The sequence below is a fragment of the Epinephelus fuscoguttatus genome, linkage group LG7, assembly GCF_011397635.1.
Source record: "Epinephelus fuscoguttatus linkage group LG7, E.fuscoguttatus.final_Chr_v1".
In the NCBI taxonomy this organism is placed as follows: domain Eukaryota; kingdom Metazoa; phylum Chordata; class Actinopteri; order Perciformes; family Serranidae; genus Epinephelus; species Epinephelus fuscoguttatus.
Window position 1 is genome coordinate 15,476,431 of NC_064758.1, and position 12,082 is coordinate 15,488,512.

Consider the following 12,082-nt stretch of genomic DNA (forward strand, 5'->3'; position numbering starts at 1 on the left):
CGATTTTTTTTAAATCATATTTTGCCTGTGGTGCTTCAATACAGACTGACAATATTTTGTAAAACGAAGGAAATTACACAAACAAATGTTGAAATCATGAAAAAGCTTTTTTATTTTTTCTTAATGTTGGCACGGTGATGTAAAATGCATGAATTAATACAATGTGGCATTCACTCGGTCAGAAAGTTGCATAGGAGTGAAAAGCACTAGTGCAATTACTGTTAACAAAGAAATCTGATGACCAGATTTCATTTTTAATGTGAGATTTAAGTTATCCTCACTTTACTGACAAGCTAAAAAACTTTTATAAGAAACATTTTAAGTCCACATTTTTTAATAAAACATCTTTCATATAGAATCTAGTCTATTTGTATTTTTTTCTTTTTGTGTTTTTTACAGTTTTCATAAGTGGTCCAGAATGAAAATCCGTAGAATTTAGCAGGATGTTTTTGGTTATTTGCTTGTAATATAATCAACAATATTTCAGGTCATTTTATTTTTAAATCTCCAAAGGTATTATTGGAATTCTGTGTGCCTGCTCATCAAGGCTAATTATTAGCTGCACTGATATAAATGTGTTATGTTATGTTACAGATGTGTTGTATGTTAAACAGCTGCCAAAACCAAAACCATGGCACGTTAAGATGTGTTGATGAGAAATATTAGACACTTAGTGAGCAATGACATTCATCTTAAACACTGAATATGTAATATTAAAAGCTCTTATTATGGATCTGCTCTTTGGCGCGTGCACCCTGCTGCCCTACCACATTTACACAGTCCGAAACCAGGCCATGAAATCTATCTTTGTGCTGCTTTTATCAACATGTTATTTCTGCATTTTACATTTTAGAACTTGTAATTTGTAGATTTGTGAGAAGAAAAAGCCTTCCGAGTTTGTTGTTTCAATGCAACACTGTTTGGCATCTCTCAAGGCTAATCTCAAACTGCCCTAAAATTATGAAGCGGTATGTTAGGTGGACTCATTTGTCTAAATAAAGTGCCATGCCACACACATCAGCCAGGTGAGGCAAAGCTGACTAAACCATGGGTGGTGTGGGCATATATTCAGCAATAAATAATAAACAGGCACTATATGTTCCCCACACGTGGCTATATTAATCCCATGACTGTAACTATGTTAAAAAAATATCAATTAAAATACTCAGATTTCAGACTAACCATTAAGGGTTGAAAACACTTAAGCATCTTTGTGCATCTGGACGGTCCTTGTCAAGTCAACAATTGTATATTTCCACAAAGAACTTGCTTTAAACAGTTAACACAGTCATAAACACCAGTGGATGAGTTCTGTGATTATGAGTTTTTGAGTTGTGATGAATCACACAGTTCATGACGGGGTAATGGAAGCAGGTTCAAAGCAAATACACATATACAATGTTGGCTTGTACGTGATGGTAGGCCAACATCAGACTCAGCTACAGCAACGTCATGCCGCCCTTGCTCATCACCAGTAACTCACACAGTGCATGTGTGACAGCGTTACGATCTAAGGACTGATTGGATGCAGTATCTGAATACATTTGGCCGCTTTATAATAAGTGCTGAGCAACATCATGTCCTTCCACAGGCAGGACTTTGAGTCCACCACAGTCATCAGTGCAGTTCCTCTTCACTAAGTCTCCACTCTCTCGTCTCGCTCCGTATTACTGAGGCCCAACTCCTCTTCATCGCTGTCCTCTGGTGCGTAGTAATGTCGCCTCCTGTTCTCCCTGTGGACATGGGTTGAAGTCCCTGACGATCTCTGAGGGAAGTCCTGTCGAACAAAACAGTCAGGTGTTTTGTAATTCATTCAACATGGACATAATCTTCAAGCAAATTTAACTGCTGCATTGACACAACTGGCAGTGAGGCTTTCATAAGTCAGTTACTTAACAACTGATGCAGATACTGTGGCTATGAAAACACCCTTTCTTTACGGTGTGTCTTTGATCTAGGGAATCTTTTCGATATTAATGCTACATTTCAAACAGTATCCTTTGGTCTGATATCAATGTACTTGAAGTAATACTAGAAAGGATGCACGACATTAAATAGTGATTAGATGTGTGTCACAGTTTTCTTTTCTCCGTTAGAAAAATTCTACAGGAGGCACTGAGTCATATTTTCAACATCAGTTGAAAGGTGGAGAGGCACTTGTACAGTATTAATATAATATTGACTTCTGCTACTGCAAGGCATTTTGGTAGGGACACAGTGTTTCCAATTCTGCATCTTTACAACCTATGGTGTGTGGTTTGTGAGATGAGATGTTTGTTCATCTTGACTCTTCTGCTGCACAGAGACTTGCTATTTGTGCTCAGAAGCTGGATGGCCAAAGCATCCAAGAACAGTATGTAAGCCATTCAGAAGGTGAATGCAAGCAATATCATCCATTTAAAAACCCAATCATAATTACTCTAAAACAGAGTGCTCTCTCAATCACTCGTTAATTTTTCTCTTACCTAAGAGAAGAGCAAAAATAAGGAAACACTGGTGCATCCCAGAGAAAAAATGTGTTCAGACATCGCTTCTCTGTATGAGGCCAATTGTTTACTGTTGCCATGGTGTTCAGCACCACAGACAGCGTACAGGCACTCCGCATAGTCAAGCTGCGCCAGTATTGTTTATCAGTGTGATTAGTTCAGCATCTATATACACTGATAACGTCATTCTTGCCACCCCTCCCTTTTTCAACACCCCTTGTTTAGAGTATGTTCAATGGCAATGCTGCTGCATACTAAAATATGCACTTAACTGTAAAAAATTATTTTGACAACAATGTGGTTGCTGCTTTATCTATGTTTAGTCAGTCTTTTTGGCACAGCCACTCCTTGACTGGCCATCAGTTGGGAACAATTTCCTCTACAAAAACCTCTTGATCCAACCTGAGTCACAGACTGTCCCTATTATGGAGATAAACCATCATGCCTCACCTGTACAGTATCCAAGTTTCCAAAGAACTGCTCCACAGGAAGAATCTGATTACTGTCGTCATCCGGGTAGATGTTTTTGCTGGTGTCTTCACAATCCATGACCTCAGAGTCCTGTTTGTCCCAGACGCCGTACATTCCGCAACTGTCCAAATCCAGCCCCGTCCTCAGTTCATTTTCTTTGCCCTCCTGTCCTTCGAGCTCTGGTGATGCCGAGCATCTCCTCCTGCCTGCAGACTGGTGACATTCACAGCTGATGAGAGAGAGTCTCTCCAGAGGACCGTCTGCTTTGCTGTAACCACCGACTACTGAAGTGCTCTCTGTTGCTGATTGTGTCTTTGGATTTTTCGCACATCTCCTCCTTGCAGAAGTCTGTGAAGGAAAGATTAAGACCAGGGTTAAGATGATGTTATAGTTAACCATGATCAATATCCTGAGGACAACAGCGAGCCTACTGGAGTCTGTAGTTCTCAGTGTCTAGCCAGTTATATTTGTCTAGTTCATGGAAAAACATCATACATGGTTCTTTTATAAATAGATATTATTTGACTTCAGATATATTCTAAGTCACAAACAGCAGAACATAAGTGCTTGCTCTTTGTGCAGGATGTTCTCTCCTGTATACAGGTAAACACAAACCTTTCTGGAGCTGCTCTTCCTCTTTCTGGGCTTCAGGCTGTGGAGTTGACCAGGCATCTGCAAAGCAGCACAATGTGGTGTGTTTCATCCCTTGTGTCAATACCCAAGTACAGCAACAGTACATTTTTAAAAAGCTGGTTTCAAACAGCAGGGAGACTATTAGATAAATGCACCATGCTTCCCTAGCTTCACACAAGCCAAGCAGCTTTCCAAAACACGCCCTGTAAAAGAGTACATGGAGTGTTTTACTGGAGCATACCAGCACACAGATAAAGCTGACTTATCTCTGCACATGGTATGTCTAAATGGCTGCTGAGGATAATCACTGTCATGGTGTTTGAGTTTAGCATATTTATAATGTTACGTAAGTCAGCCCTGTGCTGTAGAGTTATGCTCCCAGGAAACACAAAAGCAGAAGAAGGAGAAATGACTGGACATATGGACCTTTTCCGATTACTATACAACCCCAAATCCAGAAAAGTTGGGACGCTGTGTGAAATGTAAATAAAACCAGAATACAATGATTGCAAATCTCATAAACCATATTTAATTCCCAATAGAACATAAACAACATATCAGATGTTGAAACTGAGACATTTTAATCAGATATCAGCTCATGTTTATTTTGATGTCAGCAACTCATCTCAAAAAAGTTGGGTGAGGGCCATGTTTACCATGGTGTTGCATTCCCTCTTGCTGAAGTTTTGAGAAAGGAATGTTGTCCCATTCTTGTCTGATGTAGGATTCTAGCTGCTCAACAATCCTAGGAATTCTTTGTCGTATGTTCCGTTTTATGATGCATCAAATGTTTTTTATTGTTGAAAAGTCTGGACTGCAGACAGGCCAGTTCAGCACCCAGACTCTTCTACTGCGAAGCTATGCCGTTGTGATGGATGCGGTATGTGGTTTAGCATTGTCTTGCTAAAATATGCAAGGCCTTCCCTAAAAGAGATGTCGTCTGGATGGGGGCATATGCTGCTCTAACACCTCTATGTACTTTTCAGCATTGATAGTGCCTTTCCAGATGTGTAAGCTACCCACGCCATAGGCACTAATGCAACCCCATACCATCAGAGATGCAGGCTTTTTAACTGTGGGTGATAACAAGCTGAATGGTCCCTCTCCTCTTTAGTCTGCAGGACAAGGTGTGCGTGGTATCCAAAAAGAACTTCAAATGTTGATTCATCTGACCACTGTGTTGCTGCCATCAAAATCAACATGAGTTAATATTTTCCACGATATGGTAAAATGTCTCAGTTTTAACATCTGATATGTTGTTTATGTCCTATTGTTTAAAAAAAAAAGAAATGGGTTCATGACATTACCAAATCATTACATTCCGTTTTTATTTACATTTTACACAGCGTCCCAATGTTTTTTTCTGAAAGTGTGTTTAAAATGATAAGATCTAAGTACCTCTGAAACAAAGATTTATGGCTGGGCGTAGTTTTGTAGGCAGTCTGAATTTATGCCAGCAAACACTGATAATGAAAATATTCATTTTAACCCTTAAAATGTGTGGGGTCTTTTCAGCAGCTCTTCCTGGTGGCCTCCGCTCTTCATGTCTTTCACCAAACTAACGCCACATGTTTTGAGTGGCAAATAAAACATGGTGGCATTTTTGGGATCAGATTACACGGTGTTAACGGGGGAAACAAACACTGCACAATTTGCCGTTTACAGTTGACACATTTCACAACCCCACCACGGTTCTGTAAATCCCCGAGGAGCTTGAAACCACCACACCAACGGCCTTGCACCCTCCGCTGCTCCGGTGACCAAACCCCACGCAACATGCAGTCAATTACACTGACGTTACGTTAGGCTACGTATCTTAACGTTAATACCCATGGCACAAGGACGGTTTCAACGTTGTCTGTGGTTATAGTGACATATTTAATAAGTACCGTTCCAAGAAAAGCTAGCTAATGTATCGAGATACATCCGCTACAAGCTAATAAGGCTAGCAGGATAGCTATGAGATATCAAACTACTGTGCTACCTGCCTGCTAGCTAGCGTTAATTAGCTTAGCTAAACACCTACCTTTCGCATCATTTGTCGGCTTACTGCGTCTGTTTTTCAGCGCCCTCGATATTTATTTTGCCACAGTGTTGTTCGTTATTCTTCCTCCAGTCAACAGGCTTTGGTCAGCTATAAACAACTCCGGTATGTGGCGTCTCCGTCAGTTCTCACTCTTCTGGGGCCGCCTCAGTGTTATTTCCTGCTCGCGAGGTTCAATCAGAGGTCACAGTCACGCGTCACGTGAGGGGAACAGCAGGAGGGACCAAGTGCTTTGTGATGGGACAGCGCCACCATGTGGTTATCTTTAGAGCGCTTTATATTTTGGTTGCTCATTCCTGAAACATGAGGTCCAAAATAAAACTTTTCTTTAGTTAATAATGAATCAGCCACAAATGTTCCTGCTCATACTCTTGCTCTGCCAATTCAATTTAATTTAATATAATTTCAAGGCTTTATGTGGAACGTCACGTGACCAAACCGGAAAGCAGTACCCATCACTTCCGCTTGTCGGAGAGGGCGGTAAGAACAACTGACGGTGTAAACTACGGACTTATAATCAGCTAGCCTAGCTAATAACTTACTTTTTACTGTTGGCGTTTTATTAGATTTATTTATTATTTGATATCTGAATGTTAGTGAGAGGGCGTCTTGTCTTCGTCAAGACGAATAAAGTACCAGAAGCGAAGTAATCCTAACAATAATTTCTGCTGTGTACCTCAATGCACGATGTCAGGGAAGTACAACTCCACCATAAGTTTCCACCGCTTCCCAAAGGATGAAACCTTAAGAAAGATATGGATACGTAACGTGAGACGTGAGAATTTGGTGATTAAGAGGAGCAGGGCAGTCTGTAGTAGACATTTCGTCTCCACGGATGTAATTCAACGGGGGCGACGACGCCTGAAAGAGCGGGCTGTACCTGTGTTGTTTGCCTGGAACGACTACTCTCTGGAGAGAACACAACAACCAGAGGGTGAATTAATTGAAGAGGAGGAGATGGACGTTGGACTGTTGCTTCAGTGTCACGATTACGATGCAAAACCAGAACCATCAGTTTTGGATACAGCATGTGAGAAAATAGAGGCCCAGCAGCTGTTGATAGAGGAGCTGCAGAAGACGCTGGCTGAGGTCACACTGAAGCAGTCGTTTGGTTTGGAGAGGTTTTCAGCATCGGATGATGACATCAGATTCTATACCAGGTATGTATTAGTTATTAAAAACGAGATTATGGGTGATTAAAATCTCTTCTCGGTCAATCTGTTCAATCTATGTTTGAAATTCATTCTAACAGGAGCAAAACATTTAGGCCAATGTGCTGCCACTGCCTCTTGGCAAGATCTACCAGGGCAAACCTCAATAATGGGTTATGCTTTGGTTTAAAGGTAATAATATTGTGGTTTCACTCTTTTAGATTTGCCAGCTATCGCCATCTACAGGCATTCTGGAGACAGATTGAACCTGCAACGTGGAGAATCGTGCCTGTTAGTACGTCATCCACTTCCAGCACAACAGCAGCTCCTGACAAGGCCGTTGATCCACCTCGTCCACCGGTAGGAACATCATTCAGAGAACACCACTATATATTTCGATCTAATTTAAAACACAAAGTGGCAGTCTCAGACTTTTGGACCCCACTTTACATACATTAATGATGATCAGGCAGTGATTATCGTTATTACCACTAAGACCTGTCCCCCCTGTCTCCATCACCAGAGCCGATGCCTTCCACTGATTGATGAACTGTTCCTGTTCTTGGTGTACCTATCGCTGGGTCTGAAGGAGAAAGATCTGAGTGATCGTTTCAACATTCATCAGTCCACTGTCAGCAGGATAATCAAAACTTGGGTGCATTTTTTGTACACATTCATGGGCGCCATTGGGATATGGATGTCTCCTGAAGCAATTAGAGCCACGATGCCGAGTGTGTTCAGCAAGTACCCTGACACCCAGGTCCTTATTAACTGCACAGAGATGAGATGTCAGATGCCTTCGTCTTTGCTCTCACAGAGTGAGATGTCTTCACAGTATAAATCCCACACTACCCTGAAAGGAATGATAGGTGTGTCACCACATGGTGCTGTTACTTTTGTTTCCTCATTGTATTCTGGCTCTATCAGTGACAAAGAATTGTTCAGGCAATCTGGCATTATTCCTCTTTTGGATAAAGATATGGCTGTAATGGTGGACAAGGGATTTGGAATTGACGACCTAGAGCCCTGCAAAGTTTACAGACTGTCTCATGAAGTGCTGTTCACTCAGGACATTGCACGGTTAAGGATACATGTGGAGAGGACAATCAGGCGCATCAAAGAGAACAAACTGTTTGACACTATTATTCCTCTGACCATTGCTGGCAGTATCAACCAGCTTTTTGTGGTAGCCTGCCTCCTAACAAACTATCAAAACAAGCCACTTATCAAGGCTTGGGCCAAAGAACTGACTATGTGTTAACCTCATTGAACTAGCCTCTCTGGATATTTGTGGCACTGAATGGCCTGTGATATTATTCAGAGTTGATTGAACTGACTCTGATCAGCTGTTCTGAAACCGAAAACTCTGAGTGTCCCATCTCAGGGTTCATCAACTCAGAGTTCAGAGTTATACTCAGGGTTTTTCTGAAACAGGCCCCTGCTCGTCAAACTGATAATGAGCCTCCCTCAATTGTCAGTTTGTCCCTCTGTGTGATAAACAATAACACTACACAAAAATGTCAGCAAGCACTAGATTCTTTGATGTTGCAGATTTGATACAGATTCTATGATAGGCTACATTTTTATGTAGCAGTACATATTATACATCTTGACTTTGTGGTTAAATTTTTATGAGTGGTTTAATTTATCAAATTGCCAACTGTTTTCATTAAAGGACAACTTCGGTATTTTTCAACCTGGGCCCTATTTCCCCATGTGTATGTGTGCGTATGCGTATGATTCATGGGTACAACTCGTTCTAAAATTGGTTCAGTATTGAGGCGCGAAATGAGCTAAAACGGTAATGGGGGCAAATGCGTCCTGTGTAAGTTTGCGCATTAAAAGTGCTTTTTATCGCCACTGACTGGTTCAGATCGTCAGTGCTATGAGTGCTATGAGTGGAGTCAGCTGTCAGTCAGTGTTGGAGCAGAGCGGAGGAGGGCTGCCCCACTGGGTACTGTAAGTGAGTGTGTGTGTATGAAGTGTGTGTGTTACGCTAGAAGAGTCAGAGGACGGAGTCTTTTACATGCTACCCCCTGGAGTGTTACCAGAGTTTTTGGAGTGCTCAAATAAACGGGCCTTTTTCCCAAATGCAAGAACAGGATGTCGCGCAACACCCCGTACAGCTTTCATAGGCTGCCTTTGTCGGATGGCGAGAAGCTGAAGTTGTGGCTAGTTGTGCTACAAATGGATGCAAACACTCCTGTCCAGACACTGCGCCTTGCAGACCATCGGGTCTGCAGTGCTGACTTCTCCCAAGATGACTACTGCCAGCCGAAGAAGAGAAGACATCCAATCCCGAAACACCTCTTCCTCAAGAAAATGGCTGTCCCACGAGTAGAGAGAGCTACAGACACAGTGGAGCAAAGCTTGTGACATCACACAGCCCAGAGGTAAGGGAAAGGCTAAGTTAGCATGCTATTTACAGAGACAGCACTGGCGATCTGAACCGGTCAGTGGCGAAAAACACACTTCATACACACATACTCACTTACAGTACCCAGCGGGGCAGCCCTCCCCCTCTGTGCTCCAACACTGACTGACAGCTGACTCCACTTATAGCACTCATAGCACTGGCAATCTGAACCGGTCAGTGGCAAAAAAAAAAAAAACACTTTTAATACGCAAACTTATACTGGACGCATTTGCCCCCGTTACGGTTTTAGCTCGTTTCGCGGCTCCGGTTGCATCCACCTCCCTCAATACTGAACCTGAATTTTAGAACGAGTTGTACCTATGAATCATACGCACACATACACATGGGGAAATAGAGCCCAGGTTGAAAAATACCGAAGATGTCCTTTAACTGTCTCCCTTCTCTATCTCTTGTATGTCTAGTAAATGTATGAAATCAAACCATACACAGTAAGATATATGAAATCACAAAGCACCATGATACATAAATTGTTTATGAAATGTTATTTTTGTCATTGAAAAACAGATCTCTTGAAAAAAAAAAAAAACATTTTTCTCTTTATGGTCATTGCAAAATATACAGTACCTATTTATATAACAATTACTACGAAACCTTTTGATGAACATATGTACAATGTAACAATACAACTGAAATAAGCCAATACATTTTAAAGTTCAGCTGAAATGCATGAAATGTCAAAGTGCCCCACTTGAATTCCCCTGCATCAGTCAGTAAAATCTTTTGGGAACAGACGGGTACTTGTGCACGTACACGTTAAAGTAAAACTGGTCCACCCTCTCTCTGATGACTGCTGTTACCTTCGGGTCAACATCGATACGCTGCACCAGCATGTCTTCCTGGGCACGAGTCACAAAGTCGCACCGTTGCAGGCCAGTGATCAACAGTTGACCCTGCACCTGCCAGTAGTACAAATGGCTTTCACAGAGAGCCAAAGTGCCATACTGCATCTGAAGGTATTTCCAGTCCACACAGTTCTTCACATTAGGGCACTTTATCTCAACCAATCCGAATGGTGGCTGCGTGAATGGATCAAAACTCAAGCCACCAGAGCATCAGGGTGGATGATGAGGCAGGGCGTGTAGTTGACATTTTTCATCCTGCAGTACTCCATTGCGGCCTCAAACTCCATGTCTGCACCTCTTCTCATTTCTGCAGTCTGCCTTGTTCCTTTGAGGATTCTTTCTGCAAGAGCCTCTGCAGAGCTCGCTCCCCTCACAAAACACACCTCTCTAAAACGTGAGGAGGTGATCCTAGGCCTGCGGAGGTCTGCTGCCTGCTCCCTTGTGGCCGCCATGTCCAGTGTGACCAACGAGCTTTTAAGGTGGAAGTGCTCCTCCTCAGTGCACACATGTACACACTGTGTTGGGGCAAGCCTGTACTCTCCCAAGAGGCAGTGGTGGGTAAGGTGGAGAATCTTGGTGCATCTAGACTGGGGTGCTGGTACGAGAGCACACTCCCCTTTTGTGCTAAGCCAAAAACTGTCTCAGCAAGTGTCTTCCCGTCACTATGTATATATACAGCGCCCTCCAAAAGTATTGGAACAGTGAGGCCAATTCCTTTATTTTTGTTGTAGACTGAAAATATTTGGGTTTGACATCAAAAGATGAATATGAGACAAGAGATCAACATTTCAGCTTTTATTTCCAGGTATTTACATCTGGATCTGATACACAACTTAGAAGATAGCACCTTTTGTTTGAACCCACCCATTTTTCATGAGAGCAAAAGTATTGGAACATGTCACTGACAGGTGTGTTTTGTTGCCCAGGTGTCTCCCAGTTACATTGATTATTCAAACAATAAATAGCACTGAATGTCTGAGCTGAGTTTCAGATTGGGTACAATAGAGTTTGCCTGTGCAGACTGCATTTAGAGGTGGAACCAACATGAAAACCAGAGAGCTGTCTATGGGTGAAAAAGAAGCAATTGTGAATCTGAGAGAAGATGGACAATCAATCAGAGCCATTGCACAAACATTGGCCATAGCCAGTACAACCATTTGGAATGTCCTGAAGAAGAAAGAAACCACTGGTGTACTAAGCAACAGACGTCGAACAGGTAGACCAAGGAAAACAGAAACATTGTGAGAGCTGTAAAGAAAGACCCTAAAACAACTGTTAGTGACATCAGCAACAACCTCCAGAGGGCAGGAGTGAAGGTATCACAATCTACTGTTCGCAGAAGACTTCATGAACAAAAGTACAGAGGCTACACCAGAAGATGCAAACCGCTCATTAGCAAGAAGAATAGGAAGGCCAGGCTGGAATTTGCCAAAAGGTACAGAGATGAGCCTCAAACATTCTGGGAAAAAGTTTTATGGACTGATGAGACAAAGATTAACTTTTTCCAAAGTGACGGAAAGGCGAAAGTTTGGAGAAAGAAAGGATCTGCTCATGATCCCAAACACACAAGCTCATCTGTGAAACACGGTGGAGGTAATGTCATGGCTTGGGCTTGCATGGCTTCTTCTGGGACGGGCTCTTTCATCTTCATTGATGATGTAACACATGATGGCAGCAGCAAAATGAACTCAGAAGTCTACAGAAACATTTTGTCTGCTAATTTAAAGAAAGATGCAACCAAACTGATTGGGAGATCCTTCATCATGCAGCAAGATAACGACCCAAAACACACTGCCAAAACAACAAAGGAGTTCATCAGGGGCAAGAAGTGGAAGGTTTTAGACTGGCCAAGTCAGTCTCCAGACTTAAACCCAATAGAGCATGCATTTTACCTGCTGAAGAGGAGACTGAAGGGAGTAACCCCCCAAAACAAACAACAACTGAAAGAGGCTGCGGTGAAAGCCTGGAAAAGCATCACAAAAGAAGAATGCAAAAGTTTGGTGATGTCAGTGGGTCAC

General features: G+C 42.3%; 2 protein-coding genes across 2 annotated transcripts; one reads left to right on the forward strand and one right to left on the reverse strand.

The window, feature by feature from the left end:
• Window positions 1-88: 88 nt before the first annotated feature.
• On the reverse strand, window positions 89-5,796 carry lg7h1orf174 (linkage group 7 C1orf174 homolog). Its single transcript, XM_049581255.1, has 4 exons — window positions 5,617-5,796; window positions 3,573-3,629; window positions 2,937-3,305; window positions 89-1,777 (listed from the first exon to the last, which is right to left on the reverse strand). Exons 1-4 carry the CDS (start codon window positions 5,626-5,628, stop codon window positions 1,637-1,639), a joined length of 579 nt encoding a protein of 192 aa, XP_049437212.1. The 5' UTR covers window positions 5,629-5,796; the 3' UTR covers window positions 89-1,636.
• A 106-nt stretch (window positions 5,797-5,902) lies between these two features.
• On the forward strand, window positions 5,903-8,539 carry LOC125891759 (uncharacterized). Its single transcript, XM_049581245.1, has 3 exons — window positions 5,903-6,794; window positions 7,007-7,145; window positions 7,309-8,539. The coding sequence occupies exons 1-3, from the start codon at window positions 6,322-6,324 to the stop codon at window positions 8,044-8,046; spliced, it is 1,350 nt and encodes a 449-aa protein (XP_049437202.1). The 5' UTR covers window positions 5,903-6,321; the 3' UTR covers window positions 8,047-8,539.
• Window positions 8,540-12,082: the final 3,543 nt, after the last annotated feature.